This window comes from Lepisma saccharinum, chromosome 2 (assembly GCF_977018435.1).
Source record: "Lepisma saccharinum chromosome 2, izLepSacc3.1, whole genome shotgun sequence".
Classification (NCBI taxonomy): Eukaryota; Metazoa; Arthropoda; class Insecta; order Zygentoma; family Lepismatidae; genus Lepisma; species Lepisma saccharinum.
Window position 1 is genome coordinate 94,016,835 of NC_139230.1, and position 17,604 is coordinate 94,034,438.

The 17,604-nt window shown below is 34.6% G+C and overlaps 1 protein-coding gene across 7 annotated transcripts in view; it reads left to right on the forward strand.

Annotated features, from left to right (window-relative positions):
• Positions 1-17,604, forward strand: part of siz (Brefeldin-resistant Arf-GEF family protein schizo) — a 277,137-nt gene that overhangs the window by 239,766 nt on the left and 19,767 nt on the right. For all 7 annotated transcript variants that reach the window (XM_083117508.1, XM_083117512.1, XM_083117514.1 and 4 more), the window contains 4 exons: positions 1,091-1,380; positions 7,581-7,720; positions 14,224-14,449; positions 15,296-15,733. In XM_083117508.1, the coding sequence (XP_082973634.1) occupies positions 1,091-1,380; positions 7,581-7,720; positions 14,224-14,449; positions 15,296-15,733 (1,094 nt within the window). The remainder of the gene's footprint in view (positions 1-1,090; positions 1,381-7,580; positions 7,721-14,223; positions 14,450-15,295; positions 15,734-17,604) is intronic.

Genomic DNA, 17,604 nt, shown 5'->3' on the forward strand with positions numbered 1-17,604 from the left:
TGCTAATTTCTGTAACTAAGCATGACATGGTAGCTCTATGAGGGCCAGTGCTTGCCAGAAGGTTGTTATGTTAACTCTAGTCACTACTTTTATCTGATTTTATCAAACCAGTCAATACCAATTACCCTTATATACGAGGATATAATGCGGGTCAGGCAAGAAATTTTAAAATATACAGTGGATACCCCATCACATGCAATGTATTGTGACACCACTAGATGGCAGTGGTTGCCAAGACATTGAACTGAGGGAAGTGGGAAGTCAGCGTGTTTAACAGTCATGCAAGATGAATGCGACCCAGCATGAACAGCATTCTTATGTAAAAATGGCAGTTCTCCATGGAAGGAATGAGAGAGAATGTCACACTGAGCTTCTGGAAACTTTAGGAAATTATGCTCTATCATACTGAACTGTTGCATGGAAGAGAAGCAACTGCCGACATGCAACGTTCAGGGTGACATTTTAATAAATGATTGATGTTTCTTATCTTGTCCTTTTCTCTATCCTGATACAGATCTCTATGTTGTTCAAAATCTATACATTAAACGTTAGCATATATGGTGACCTTCCAATTGTATGTTTTTAAATTTCTTGCCTGACCCACATTATCATGGGAAAAAATTGTTGCCATGACTTTTGCTGTAACCCTCATATATATAAATAATTGTTTTATTACAAAATCCTGGAAAGTACTTTGTGTCAGTATGTGATAATATATTTTCTCTGAAGATTTGACTGTTTGAGTATGTCTGTGTTTATTAGTAATTTTTTCTGCTCCTTCAAGATACACTGACAAACTGAATTTTATGAATGTTTCAATAACCAAAGCAGTTATCTTTCTCTGTGAGTTTTTACAATTTCAATATTGCACAAGTATTTACAAAAACAGTCAGGCAGAGAGTTCAGTATTGTGATTTGCCTAATCATTAGAAGGATTACAGTATATGTTTTGTAGCCATAATTATTTGCTAAAAATTATTTAAATTTTAGATCCTTGAAATTCATATTTATAATCTGTATTTCCTATGCTTAACTTATTTGCAATTTTGTAAATAATTTTGATAAAATAAGTGATTTTATCTTTTACTAGTTGCTTCGCTCAAGAATTGGATTTGTCAGGAATGCAGGTTGATGTAGCACTTCGAAAGTTCCAGACATATTTCCGTATGCCTGGTGAAGCTCAGAAAATTGAACGTCTTATGGAAGTATTTGGTCAGCGATATTGTCAATGTAATAGAGATATTGTTGCAAGGTTTCGAAGTCCAGATACAGTTTTTGTTCTAGCCTTTGCAATTATCATGTTAAATACCGATCTCCATACTCCTAATTTGAAACCTGACAGAAGGATGAAATTAGAAGACTTTGTAAAGAATCTTAGGGGTAAGTGATACAGCATAGCATCTTTTTCTTATCTTACAGTGTCCTTTATATTTTGGCTTAGTTTGACAGTCTAACCTTAGTTTGGGCTCTTTGCCACTCTCACTGTATCACTCATTAGTTCTTTAATTTATGCTGGTATTAACTCCCTCCATACTTTTGAAGGAAATCGAACAATAGATAAATCCACTTATAACAGCTCACAACAAAGTGATGCAATTCTTGTCTTGTATTTCAAGTTGGGGTAAATATGAAATCGAAGTAGTCATTTTAATTTCTGTCAAAATTTTTATGTTGTACATATTCTGAAAATGAATAGGCTCTAGTACTCTCATGCTCTATGTTGAATAATGTGAACTATCTTTTTTTTTCACTCTCTCTTTTTTCTCTTTTCTATTAGAAGAACTACTTTTCTAGCTCATGATATAATTCTCTTACGTAATTAATGTTCAGTTCTCAAGCTAAAGTAGTGCCATTTGAATTTTGAGTGAGTGTTAGTTCCCAGCATGAGGTTTTAATTACCAGTGGTACTTTTGCATTATCCATTGTATGAAGATAAAGAATGAGAACTTTATGGAAAATAGTCCTTTTTAATCTGCTATGTAATTAACTGATTGTAAATTTCTCTATATTGAAATAGAAGAAATGGGAATATTTAAGAAAGGTCCCATGCATCTGTTGCTATCATCTTCATGATTTCTAATGTAAGTTTAGCAGAGATCTTTGTTGATGGTGCAGAAAATATAATTGAATTATACAAATTCTTAGGCACACTATACCTTGCAATAACTTAATGGAAATCAAGTTGGTTAAGCCACAAGTTTCAACTTGCTTTTCATGGAGTTAATTTAAATTTTCCTTGAATATGGGTTCCCACAAACTTTTATAGCAGTTACGTTGGTAATTTTGTATGTTACAAAATGCTTTGGGAGGGGGAGCTAGGACAGTAGTTCTTCTCTTGTACAATGTAACTTTGTAGTTCTTTTCTATGTTAGATATAATGAACTCATTTTCAACAAATTTGTAATTCATATTCTTTTATCTTTTATTTTGAGCAACATGACATGCAGAATTTATTTGCACAGGAATATAGTTATAATTAAGAGCCTTTTTGTAGCAAAGGAGAGCACTTCAAAATGCCAATAAACAGTTAAAGAACAATAAAATCATGAATATGATTTTGGTGTTGATGTAAGATATGTAGAATAATTGTTTTACTCTTAGCATCTGCTTTTCATAATTAGTTTTAAAACTAATGAAATGGATAATCCTTTTAATTTGTAATCAATACCTCACATTGAAAAGATGACATACAAGTGAATGCAAATACAGGATGTATTCTGCTGCTATGGTGGCTGTGCATGTTGAGTTCTTCACTCTTGTTTTTGATACTGAAGGTTCCAGGTTCAACTCCTGGCCTTGGCACAGGTGTTTATTTTATTGGCAATTCTATCTAATCGTCTTTCATTCTCATCCTGATACAGACAACAAAGTGCCACAAAATATGAAATGCAAATGCCAGAAGTATTCTGTATTATTTCGCATAAAATATGATGATACACATGCTTTGGTTACTTAGGAATTGGATTTTTCCTGGCGACATGATTCAAACAAGTGTTCTTGGGTTACCAGCTAGGTTAAGTCAGCATTCACTTCCAATATTTCGGGTGCTCGCATCAAGAGGGAATATTGATTGGAGACCAAGCGTAAGGTTAAATATGCATGGATGAGGAGGTGAAGCACAGATTCTGTTTTGTGATTGGTTTGCTCTGTATCCCAGTGTTTCATGGCAGATGTTGTGCTTCTATGGAGAAGTGGATACTAGGCATGTCTGAACTGTGGTTCCACTTCCCTGTTGAGGTTCATGCCTTCTTGGGCAATGGCTATGACTTCTTTACTCTTCTGTCCCAGTAAATGGCATATTTGGATATGATTTTGGTGTCTTGCGATAAAAATTCTGTGACATTTGGTAATGCTGTGTTCTGCTAATTTTAACTTTTCTGGTTAGAACAGTCTAATGTAGATTTGATGTTTATTTCCTCTCTGCATCCTGTTTTCCCAGTGAATGGTGTCCCACATTTATCAGATTTTTAAAAAAAAGATCCAAGTATAATTGATGATAATATGATCAGGAAGTACATTCATAGAGAATGTGGTATACTCCTGGTCGTGTGGAGTTCCTAAGTAGTGTAGGGCATTGGTCTCAAGTGGCAGTGTATAGGTTTATGGCCTATCCACACACACAGCCACTCAGAATTGTACTTGAAAAATAAATATGGCATTAATGTTGGCTGTTGCAACATATGTTGTCATACAGTATAACTGCAATTCATTCACATCAAGTTTATTACCAAATAAAATGGCTAAAACTGTTAATGCTAATTGAAATCGTATTACAAAGTTGGAAAGCTCTTGTCAAGTTATGTATTTTATGTGCAATATGCTTATATCTATCTTTTAATACTTTGGAAATGGTAAGTGCGTATAAATGTATATTAAGTGGATTTCTTTTGTTAAATTTGTAACACTGTGTAAGACACAATCCTACAATAAAATAATCTACATAGCTTTAGTTGCTGATGTATTTCTATATAGCTTTGTATACTGTACCACTTATAGGTCCTGAGTTATTAACTTTTGAAAATTTTTACACTTTCTGCTTCACTTTCATTCTTGTATAAACTCACAAATAGATATTATTTGAATTAAAATATACAGGGTTTTTGTAAATGATTGTTGGGGTTACAAACAAGCACTGTATTTTACGTAATAAAGATAGATACATGCAATTTTTTCCAAAATGTTAGAACACTCACCAAGTTTTTATGACAAAGTCACAAATGTTCCATGTGCTTGCCTCGCGATATCCTGCAGATATCTAAGCGATAGTCCATTTCTTGCCACACTCGGGATAGCATATCACATGTAACACTGTTGATGGAATTTGTTATGCGTGTTTTCAGTTCCTCAATGGTAGTGGGTAATGGAGGATAGTAAACAGTATCTTTTATGTATCCCCAGAGAAAAGAATCGCAAGGAGAAAGGTCAGGGGAATGAGGCGGCCATGATAAAAGGTTTTCATCCTCATCACTCCCGCGCCCAATTCAACGTTGTGGTAATTTTCTGTTGAGCAATGATCACACTTCACAGTGGAAGTGAGGTGGGGCTCCATCCAATTGCATGATGAAGGTGTTAGAATCTTCTTCCACTTGAGGAAATAGCCACTCATTCAACATATCCAAGAATGACAAACCCGTAACCGTTTTCTCCATGAAGAAGAATGGACCATACACGTTTTCTTGTGACACAGCACAAAACACATTCACTTTAGGTGAGTCCCGAACCAACTCAACAAACTGATGAGGATTTTCTGTTTCCCATATGCGCACATTGTGTGTGTTAACTTTTCCACTTAGGTGGAATGTCGCCTCGTCAGTGGAAACTAAATTCTTGATGAAATTGTCATCGTCAGCCATGAGATTTTGCATATCGCTGGCGAACATTTCCTGTACACAATGGTCGTTACATGTTAGCTTTTGATGCAGACTTAGTAGGTATGGTTTCATGATTAGCCGTTTTCATAGAAAACTCCATAATGTTGTCTTTGGAATGTTTAGTTCGTTGGATCCAGCAGGAATCTATTTCTTCGGGCTCCGTAGATAGGTTTCACGAACTCGCTCCACATCATGTTCCGACACTGATGGTCGACCACTGCTTTTGCCTTTGCAAATGCAACCTTTTTCTTTGAACTGTGCATACCACCTTCTAATCGAATTGTCTGACTGTGCATCTTTCCGATTTCGCACATGAAAATGTCGTTGCACAACTGTAACGGACCTCGTTGCATGATATTCAAGGACACAGAATGCCTTCTCACTAGTAATATCCGCCATTTTGGAAAACTGCTGCCTGGTGTCAGAATCGGGGATCAAAGGTCTATGAAACAAATAAGGAACAAAACTTGTTGAGTTTCTCAACAATATCGTGCATTTGTGTTCACCGTGTCATTCACCCAGATCGATTACAACAATGAGGAAACCCCGACAATCATTTACGAAAACCTGGTACATTGCAAATATATTGAAAGTTCAAAATATATATTGATGATGGTCTTATTAAATGCAATATTGCCAAATAGAAATGATGAAACTATCTAGATATATAAGTATGTAGCCTATCCAATTTTTTGTCCACTGAGAAAGGATTCTTTGCAAATTAACATACAGGTATTATAAATGCAGTAATTTGTAAATGTTAGGTGTTATATGTAATATATAGCACATATATAGAGCTGGTATGCATTTTGCAATAGTGTTTTGCTAATCAAAGTATTTTAATATGAAATACAGTGGAACCCCTATTTTACGTTCCTTGGTTTTACATTTTCCTGCATTATACATTCAATATTCATGGTTCCAATAGAGCAAAATGCTATAAAATTTTCCTCGATTTTACATTTTCCCGCATTTTAAGTGTTTTTAGCTTGGTCTCCTGAAAAACGTAAAATCAAGGTTCAACTGTAATGGTATAGAAATTAAAGTCATTTTTATTTTTATTCAAGCAACATGTCCCTTCATAGTACAGTGCGATGCGCAGAAGATAGCTTTGCCTTTTCACTTTGAGCCAACATTTACATTTCTAACCAGTTGGTGTTTATTTTGACATAGCTCACAATGAACAACGTAGACCAGTGATGATACAGGGTGGGTGGCAAGTGCTCCTCCAACAGCCAAGTAAAACTTGATAAATTATTTTTCTTTATTCCAAGTACAGTTTTTTATGGTGTTTTAGGCTTATATTAAATGTCGCTGCCCACAGAAAATATTCCTCCCTTCTACCTCACCACTCATTATTGGCCTCCCCAATGGCATAGCGGCATTGTTGCCTTGTAATCAAGGGGTCCTGCGTTTGATATCCAGTGGAGGCACAATGATTTGGTTCCCATTTTAAACCATAGGTCTAGTCTTGATTAGCCTATCTGTGCATAAAGTGGACTTTAAACAAACTTGACAATATCATTATTGATGTAGACTCTGCTAGTGTAATCAAGGTGTTATTTTCAAACAAGTGTGCTTCCCAAATCAGCTAAGTATACTTAGCTCCATAATTGCAAGATGAAGATCATGGTGGTACTGAAAACATACTTTGGCAAACATTTTATGTACACTTTATGCAGTGAAGGATTGAAAAAGGTACTGACAGTGTACTGTAACTGATATGCAATGTGTCTTGGTTTTGCATACCATGAAAATTCCCTACATTATTTACGTAAATTAGCATTTAAATTTTGCACAAGTCATAATATTTGTTCATTTTGCATAAAACTTTCACAAAATATAAGTAGAGGGTCAAAAGTAACTGAGGAAACATCCAGTTGTAATATTTGCTGTATATGGTTATTCAGAATTTTAAAATTAAATTTTCTCTTTTAATTAACAGTATTGCATCCTATTTAATTTCATTTTCACTAGAAATGTGATCTTTTGCATTGAAATATTTCCAGTAAATTTTTATATATTATTTTTTACATCTTACAATAGAAAACCTGCAAATTGCACATGCTGTTGTGCAAATACATGAAAAGTGAGAATATTGGGGGAAATATTTGTTCTTAAACTAAACAAAAATTAAGTTAATTAAAACTTTTAGAAGATATCAAATTGTATGTATCCAATGACTTTATTGTTTCACTTTTGTTTTTATCACGTATATTTGGTATTGAACTTTAATACGATCACATGATCAAGATCATTTGAAACACCTGTGACAGTTTGTTTTTTTTAATTTAAGAATATTTTCAAAAATAAAAATGTTGAGGATTTACTTCATTTTTTATACATGATGCATAAGCTTCATTCATGGACTAGAGTTTTTTTTTATTTAAAGCTATCCACCTGCTAAGACAGTTCACAAATTTGGTAAAAAATCAGTATTGATAATAATTTCTTCATTTATTTTCTCTCATTGTATCAATATATCCATAATGTGTGTGTGTGTGGTGGAAGGGTGGGTGATGTGTAATCCTGTTACCATAATTACTGTGGAAAAAGAGAGGAAGGTATCAAAGTGTGGTTTTTGTTTGAATTAGATGTAATTTCTTCCTATCCTTTTCTTAAAGTATTCCCTCTACTACTCTGAATATTTGTACATGCCTGCCTGAATTTTTATTGTTTTGTGTGTGTTAAGTAATACTTTTCTTGCAGATATTGATGATGGTGGAGACATTGATCGTGATATGCTTGTTGGGATATATGAAAGAGTTAAAGCCAATGAATTTAAACCAGGTTCAGATCATGTTACTCAGGTTCTTAAAGTACAATCAACTATAGTTGGAAAGAAACCAGTAAGTATTGTATAAATACAGTTCACTTGTAGTGTAATTGGTATATAGAGGTGTTTTCCTTCCTTCTTTCTTTGTCTTTAAGGTCAAACTATATTTATCCTCATGGTAGTACCTAACACATGCAGTTGCTATTGTAGCAGACTTATTTTTTTTTTAATGTATACAATTAACATATCTTCTAATTCTAATTTAGTAACTCTGTAAGTTAAACATTGCACAGTCATTGGAGTTTCCCAAACACTAAATTGGGCAAAGAAGTAAATTAAAAATTGCAATTATTGGAGGTCTCCAAACACTAAATTGGGCAAAGAAATAATGTGCAGTTAACAATTTCAATGTAATTTCCAAAGATACTAACACGTACCATCTCCATACTATACTAAATTATTTCCTTCTCTCCTATGGTGAACAACAATTTTCAAACCAGTACACATGTGCAACCATGATAAATTTAATATTCTTATGGAATCATTAAGGGAGATTTCACACTGAAGTGACAAGCTTTAGGTTGGCCCCATTTTTATAATATCGGAATCTCTTGAGGGCCATCCTCTAGAATGGTTCCATTTATGATGACACTAAAATGTGTCAAATTCCAGCCCAGTTGAATGAGTTTAAGTGGTGCCTCAAAACCCTTGAAATTAAGAATGGAATACTTGCTTTATTTTGCATATGGTGTACATTTTGGTCCAAATGGTAACATTTACATCACCGCACATGACGAAAAGCAGTTTTTTCTTACTATGTGCAGACATGAAGGCATGATTTTTCTGTTGACATTTCAAACCACACCATTGACGTTCTGGCATTCCTAAACCTGAAGGTTTATTGCCAGAACATAATTCTTCCATCTGTTTCTATCCTGGACAAGATTAATCAACTCTGAAAATATCCTTATCAATTCCTTCAGGTTCATCTTTAACCTTTAGTCACCCGAGCCTCTTTAGCCTCCCAAGTTTTATAAAAATGACTGTAGATCGGACACTAATTGCCGTAGACAGACAAATGATATATTGTTTTACTCGAAATGAACCATAGATTTGGACTATATAAAATGTATGCACATTCGGCGTATATATGGAGGGAGCAGGGGGGGAGGAAACTGAAAATTCCAAAATTTTTGAAGAAAAAATGGGGTCCCCCCCTCGACAAAAAGTACAAGACATTGTAACAATACACATGGAAATAATTGCTGGAGTTAGGAACAAGAAATTGCACTGATGATCAATAGAATACGACTTACATCCCCAAAATGACATGTCTGCATGCCACTGACTAAAATCTCGAATTTCAACAAAATGCATAGTTACCTTCAAACAAGTGTAGATCGGACGCTAATTGCCGTAGACAGACAAATGATATATCGTTTTACTCTGAATGAACCATAGAATCGGACTATATAAAATTTATGCACATTGAGTGTATATATGGATTGGGGGGGGGGAGGAACCGGAAATTCCAAAATCTCAGAAAAAATGCCCCTCCGCCCCTGGACAACAAAGTACAGGACATTGTCAAAAAACACATGGAAATTATCGCTGGCATGTCTGGCACAAGAAAATAATTGCACTATTATCATATGAGCAATAGAACACAACTTGTACCCCCTCCCCAAAAGATATGTCTATGTGCCACGTACTCAGTTTCAAAGGAAGCCTCCCATTTTTCCGCCATTTCCCACCCTTTTTATGGAAGACAATACGTGCAAGTGTCTTTACGGTGCAGAATATGTGTTAACAATAATGTAAAAGAAGAAAATCCAAATCCAGCCAAAAATAGCGACATTATAACGTAAAAACTACGAACATGCTAGAGGATCTCGATCGGGATGCAAGGGGTTACATGTAGGATCTTTATCGAGACACTCTGGATGCAAAAGGTTAAATTGCCATTCCATCTTGGCCTTCATACAGGTCTCTCATCACCAGGTTTCCCAACAAGGTTTCTGTAAACTTTTCCATCTTCTCCTATTCTTCTATTGCTGCTACATTGCCTGCCCACTGAAGGGTTCTTGATTTAATCTGTGTAATAATATCTGGGGATGAATTTAGATTATGCAGTTCACTATTTCCTTTTCCACTCTTCATCTTCTCCACTCTCATCTGTTTTAGGACCAACTATCTCCTGAGCCAAATACCACAAATGGCCAGTTAAAATGCATAAAGCCTACTGGGGAAACTAGAATGTGAGGATATTCTGTATGCTTTATGAAACAGGAAGCCATTTTAATTTGCTTTCACGACATGTCAACAATTGCAACAAGCTTCAACATAAAAATTTATGATGAACAAGAATCTGTCTCAAAGTGCTTGTATTCCTACATCTTTCCATTTCCACCCAGCAGCTCAGTGCTTCTTTCAAAGGATATTTCCACTGGTAACCTCGAATGTTCTATGCTGACTGAAATCTGGAAAAACCATGGTCCAATACACCACAAGGGAGGCCATAGGTTTCTCTTCTCTAAGAGTATTTCATAACTACTCTACTGAAAACCTGTTCAAAACTAGTGTCCTCATATCAACAACTAAAGGCTTCAGCAGTTACCATTATTGTTGGGATGTGCATAGTAATTATCATGGCCACTAGCTTTACATTTATCGAGTGAAGAGAAATATGAGAGAAATCATAACCATAATTTTCTTATGCCTTTTTTCTTACAAAATGCAAGTAGTTTTGGATCTAAAACAAGGGGTTTTAATATGATTTTGGAGGTTTTTCAATCCTATTAGTTGGTTGATTGATTGCTTGATTTGCTTTATTTTACTTTTGTGCCACTTTTGGCTAATTTGCGAAGATGGGGATGAGTGATGACATGATGAAATTGATGAATGGACACTTGCAAACATCCATGCCTAGGCCAGGATTCGAACCTGGAACCACTGGCATCATAGCACGATGTGCTAACCACTCTGCCACGGGGGCAGCTTCTCTTAGTCGGCAACACAGATAGGTCTTAATTATCCTGTTAATCTTATTTCAATTCCATGTTAGCCAAGTTCATTCTGCTCTCATTTCAATGTTAAGTTATGCTTCTTTTTTTTTTAATTATAATAATACAATGGAGATTGAGTTATATTCTGTGTCTTCTAAAATTTTTGGCATGTAATTTTTGTATGACATGGGACACTTCCAAAGAGTGCATCCAAATAAATTTAGGACTCTAATTTTCTCCATGTTGATAAGGACCATGGTAGTCTCATATGTCACTTGAGTATTTCACCAATTGAATACAGACTTCCATAGCTAGTCATACCTCTATGGGTGAAATAATCCTGTTGATTCCCACATGTTACTTATCACTTCAGTGAGAAATCTCCCTAAAACAAAATAAATTCCTATGATTTATCTGTAGACCTATATATAAATACACCAACTTTGTCTTTTATTGAAGGGTGTAATTGGTTGCAATTTTGGCATGTTACAATAATTATATAACAATGCTACATTTTCATTACTATACATACATTTATTGCTCTAAAAATTGTTTTAAATGCAACACATTTCCTGAATCTGAGAGAAGCAAGAAGTTTGTACAAATTCTACCCATAACGGGACGTGGTGTTCTGAATTAAGAAGCTATTTTCAATTCTTGAATTCTTAAAGTTTTTCCCATTTTCTTATGTGAGGACCACCATGCTAGATTTGCTACAGAACAAAATGAATTATTTATGTGCCTTCCATAATTACAATACAGTCAACACTTTGAGTGTGTGTATCATCCCTACAGATGATTATACTGGCCATAGGTCCAGATGCCAGGGCCTCGTTGGCCTTCAAGGAGCAGTTACCGGGGTTCACTTTTGGGTGCCTTCATTGAAGGTCACTCCTTACATCCTTTATTTATATTTGATCTTCCAAATTCTTTTGCATTTGTTTGTCCTATCTTAAGCAGCTTGGAAATTGATTAAAAAAATAAGCTAGTGGTTGTTGTTGTTGATTTGATGTTTTAAGTCCACTTTATGCACAGAAACGCTAATCGGGACTGGACCTACAGTTTAAAGTGGAATCCGAACCACTATGTGCCTCCACCAGGTATCGAACCCGGGACCCCTTGATTACAAGGCGATGATGCCATTGAGGAGGCCACTAAACTATTGTTAAGTGTGATGTATGCAGAGAACATATTTGGTTTTCTCAGTTACACATAAGGCATGTTCTTAATATATGTACCAAATGAGGTTGTGTGTAGGTAATGATGCCTATATATTTTACCCTGGATAACTTTTCAGTTAAATTGTGTTTTGTATATTATGTGTAAAAATAAATATGGTTACTTCCTTTAATTTGTTAAAGTGTTGTCATTGTAATTCTTCTGTCATAAAATCACATGCAGATAATGCATATACCGTGTGTTCATTTCGATCTGCAGCCGAGAGATCGGGAGAAGCGTGGCGGGCGGCGCTGACGGAGATGCTGACATTTGCGGCCTGTAATGCCCGCTTATTTTTATAGACATATGCAGACATTTATATAAATATTGCAAAACGATCATTAACCTGTGTTATAACACGCAAAAGTTCTTCTGTAATTCATCCAAGTTCTGCTCTTATATACACAAATAAATACGCTATAGAAACGATGTTAAGAGCCACAGATAATAAAGCATTTTAATCATAGTTTTGACCAGTAACGTCCTGTTTAAGTTTATATCCTTGAAAGAGTTTTGTGGCCATGGGAATCGTTTGGAGGTTTTGAATGTGCAACACTGTATCAGGATTACACTGCAGACGAAACTGATAAAAGTGAATGGTTTTCGTGAGCTTCCTTGCAATCCAAAATATCCGAGCTCGAATTTTTTGTTCCTTCGCGACTAGATGAAGGCAGAGTTGTAAATATAGTGACGAGCAATGTAAACCAAGAGCGTGTTAATTTCGTACTGTGCGCAAGAGTGTTATTCTTGGTTACTTGCAGTTACTTGTTTGTGTTATTGTAGTGTGTATGTGTGACGTGTCAGTAAGACGATTGGAATGCCAGCCGCAAGATTCACGTTAGAACAAAGATTTTTTTATGTATGACACGTACCTACGTGAAAACAAACTCGTGTCGAGACGTGTGTAGGTAATTTGTACAGAAATTCCCATGCGTTTCAACTCCACACAGAGATACGGTTAGACATCTTGTCCTTAAATTACGAGAAACTGTATCGTTAAATTTTAAAACACCTAAGCAAAAACGACGGATTCTAACCGAAGCAAAACTCGATGATATTGGTGCAGCGTTAGAACGTTCTCCAAACAAACCTCTACGCCGTGTTTCACAAGAGGTGGGCGTGTCAAAATCATCGGCACATACAGTCACTAAGCTACTAAAATTAAAACCATACTCTTATAACACAGGTTAGTGCTCGTTTTGCAATATTTATATAAATGTCTGCATATGTCCATAAAAATAAGAGGGCATTTCAGGCTGCAAATGTCGGCATCTCCGTCAGTGCCGCCCGCCACGCTTCTCCCGATCTCTCGGCTGCAGATCGAAATGGACGCACGGTAGTATGTCTATTAACTGCAGGGGTTTTCTTTGCATCTGAGGTGGCATTACAGATCATTCATGTACTGTGTGCATGTCAAGAATGGTTTGTCATGAATGGTTGCTTCTCTAGGCTACAGCCATTTGTTTTGCCTATCTTAAATTTTTTAACATAAAAATGCCAGTCTTTGTTCAAAACTTGACATTGGGGGTGGGATAAATTAATTGGCACTCCTATGGATAATGTCTGCCAATATCAATAAATGGCTGGTAATTGTACAGATCTGATATTTCTATAAATAATCTGCAACTTAGTGCAAGATTCTGTCATTTTGTTGTTATTCTTATGAATATAAATGTAAAATTCTTATTCTCTGGTATTGTAAAATGTAAAAATATGCAGTTTCTTTTTGTCAGTCACCTAGTTAGATACATTAATTGAGAAAGTAAATGAACCATTAAGAGTTTTCATGAAACATTTGCAGTTTTGTATCAGATTGGTAGAATTTCAGTTATAAGTATCAGTAATTTTTTTATAATTTTTTCATTATCAGGAAAAAAAATATCAATTCATCACTACTTAATGACACATTTTAAGCCAAAGGTTCCACATTTGAACCCTGGCTAATGCATTGGTGTATCATTATGTTTGCCCCACCATGCATCCTCATCATCAGAATTAACCCTTGATCTCACCACCAAAATTTCCAAGTTCAAGTCGCAGCCTAGGCATCATCTTTGTTAGTTCACTTCATCAAACCATCACTCATCCTCATCATGATTAGCCTAATGTGGTGAAAAGTGATGGCAAATAACACACATGCAAATGCAATTGTCCCAAGAGGTAGGAAAGTGATGTAAATGAACTGAAATAGAAAGAAAGACAGTGTGTATTGCCCTTTTTGCAAATAAAGGACATATTAAGACTAATTTTTATGTGTGTATTTCATGTATGTTACAATTATATATAAGGTTTCTTCTTCACATTTTTTGGCAATTGTGTCATACTTAATATGTGCATTACTTTGCAATTTCAGAATTTAGCGCTGCCACATCGTCGTTTAGTCTGTTATTGTCGACTGTATGAAATACCAGATATTTATAAGAAAGAAAGACCAGGTGTACATCAACGTGAGGTGTTCCTTTTTAATGACCTTCTTGTTATTACCAAAATCTTCAGCAAGAAGAAAAATTCAGTGACTTACACTTTTCGCCATAGTTTTCCATTATGTGGTATGATGGTGACCCTCTTTGAAGTACCTTGTAAGTATCTAGTTTCTGTGTAATTGAAAATTAGAAGAGATCTCTTTGTTCTCAAAAAATGCAATACTTTCATTGTTTGTGTGCTTATTTGGTTCAATCTGGTATCAGTCTCCAGATGGCATAACTTTAACAGAGCAAGTCATGGTATCATGGTGGGAGAAACTTTCCAAAAAAATATAAACTTTAAAAAGATACTGACTTACTCATAATAATTGATCCAATTCATCATATTTAGCTTTAATAGTTGGACCAAGTCAATGTATTTAGCTTTTGAGTCTTCGTATTTTCTTCAATTTCACTTACATCTTAAAAATTTGATAAGTTTGACACAATAGCTAAAGTATTTGTGCTGGAAAGCATTTTCCAAATTTTACATTTTCCTGCATTGCAAGTTTTGTCACCCTCACCCCCTGAATAATGTAAAATTGAGGGTGAGGGTGACAAAACTTGGAATGCAGGAAAATGTAAAATTTGGAAAACGTTATATTATTCTGCACTGTTTGGACCATGAGGATTGAAAGTTTAATGTGGAAAAATGCTAAATCAGGAATGTAAAATTAGGATTCCAGTGCAATTCCAGTTTAGTATTGAATTACATTTTTATATATACTATCTAATTATTCATATTTAAGGTAAAAAGTTATTGCACAATTGCCACCAGTACATGTTTAATTTAATGATGAATAAGAATATGTTCTTGAAGCTAAATTCAGATATATATATATATATTGAAATTTGATGTATGGATGATTTTGATTGTATAATACAGTTAGAAAATATATTGTCCAATTTTATTCATATTATGAGAAAGTCAAGAACTATACTAAGATTTTTTTTTTTTTTCAGATTACCCTTATGGTATCAGATTGTCACAGCGTGTAGACAATAAAGTGTTGGTGACTTTCAATGCTCGCAATGAGCATGATAGGTGCAAATTTGCTGAGGATTTGCGGGAGTCCATAAGTGAAATGGATGAAATGGAAAATCTTCGAATAGAAGCTGAGCTTGAACGGCAGAAAAGTGGACGTAGCAGAGCTACTACTGAGAACAGAGACAGTGGTGTTGCTGATGTAGAAGTGTCTCCTCACACTTTACCACGAGAACATGAAACCGAGAGGGTTACAGAAGTGATTGGAAATAGTGAAGGTTGTGATGGTGGACAAAATTGTGATGAGGGAGTCATCCGGCGTAGAGACAGGGGGAGAGAAAGAGAACGATCTGGTGTAGAAGGTGGCCTGAAGAGATCTGCTCTTAGTAACTCTCTTTTGGATATTCATGATCAATGTAAGTTTTTACTAAAACAGAGTGGAAGTTTATTGATGGCTTTCCTAAAATTATTGTTTTTCTTCTAACACAACACTCGCACACACACACACATGCATAATATCTAACTGTAGAAAGGTTGAATAACTGACTCATTAATCATGGTGAAATATGATGAAGTATGACACACAAATGCAATATTTTCTCTTAATATCATTGTAATTATCATAAAAATGTATGTACATATTAAACATAGAATAATAATAATGATTAGAAAAGATTTTTATCTTCTAAAATTCAACTTTTCATAATTAGTTAGAAACACATAAAATCTAATGGTCAGATTTTGTTTGAGACTAAATTTGTGAACTAAACAGATTTATAAAACCCCTAGAAATCTGATTAAAATAAAAGTGGAAAAGGACACCAAAATCCATTACATCACAAATTAAACAATATGTGGAATGAATATTTGATTACTTGGTATTTAACAATAACATGTTGTAATTTTTGGTATACAAATTAGATGAAGTTACCCACAAATTTACATGCACATTGAAAACTTATTGATTTTAAGGCCATAGAAAAATGCACCCCTTTACTTTGTAACTATAACTCGGAGAATAATTCGTAACTACTGCAATTCAACTATTTCACAGCTGTATGAAACTGAAAAGAAAGGACAACTTTCTCTTCTTTTTAACCAGTTTTTATGACTTTGACCATGTCCATGTGAAGTTAGTGAAATGCAAAACCCCTCTGCCCTCCCTGAGTGTTTTGCCCTCTTTTGCCTTTTTTTTTTATCATCATCAGCAAGTGAAAAGGCAATACTAAGCAAGATTGTGGCTTTGTATGCACAGGCATTCAGCAGTGTCAAGTTGTTATTTGTTTATTTGATGCCAGTTGACTGTAGAAAAATGTGATTCAAGAGCTTAAACCTTACAAAAATAATTCAATTTAAAATATCTTCAATTTAGTTATTCTTCATTAAAATAGTATACATGACCGGAATGTGTTACAGTTTGTAACAGTTACTTTGACATATAATTTATGTGGGAAATTTTGACTTAATTAAATATCTCAAGATGTTTGATTTAATATTAATTTTATTTCTTTGATCTGTCATCTCTCTTTCATGCCTTCTTATGTCAAAATGTCATACATGCATAGAATTTACTGCACTGAGAACAGTTTTCCTTCAATTCCTAAAATATACATCTGTGAGGCATGTATTATATTCATGTATATACTGAAATATAGACTGCAGGAAATGAGACATTTGCTTTGCCACGTAATTCAAACAGGTTAGATTAAAGATTGTGTCCACTGTTTCATGGATCTTGTCTTCAAGGAATATATAGTTATTTATTTATTATTTATTAAGAACACAACAGACAACTGCGTTACATCTTTCTAAAACACAAATTTCAAATTGGAAGTTAAGCAGTTCATAATTTCATAAGAAATAGAGAATAAGTGTTGTTAATATGATAGAGCATGGCACTGACATAATTCATTATGAGATTATAGAATTATAGAAGAGTTGATTACATGTAGATATACATAAATTCAATTAATGAACACAATATTCTTAGCAAAGATTTCATTTAATAGGATGTACAGTGAAAGTGTACATTCCCGGATTTTACATTTTCTTCCATTATACATTCAATCGTAGCAAAATGTTATAAATTTTTTTCCCGATGTTACATTTTCCCACACTTGTGGTTTTTATTTTTAGCTTGGTCACCTGAAAAATGTAAACGAGGTTCCACTCTATTGACATTAGTTTGTCTAAATTTTTTTAGGCTCGTACAAAATATATCAACACTTTTGTTGTTAGTGGATAAATTGTTACAAAATATGGTATAGGAGTTCGGGAGTAAACTTCT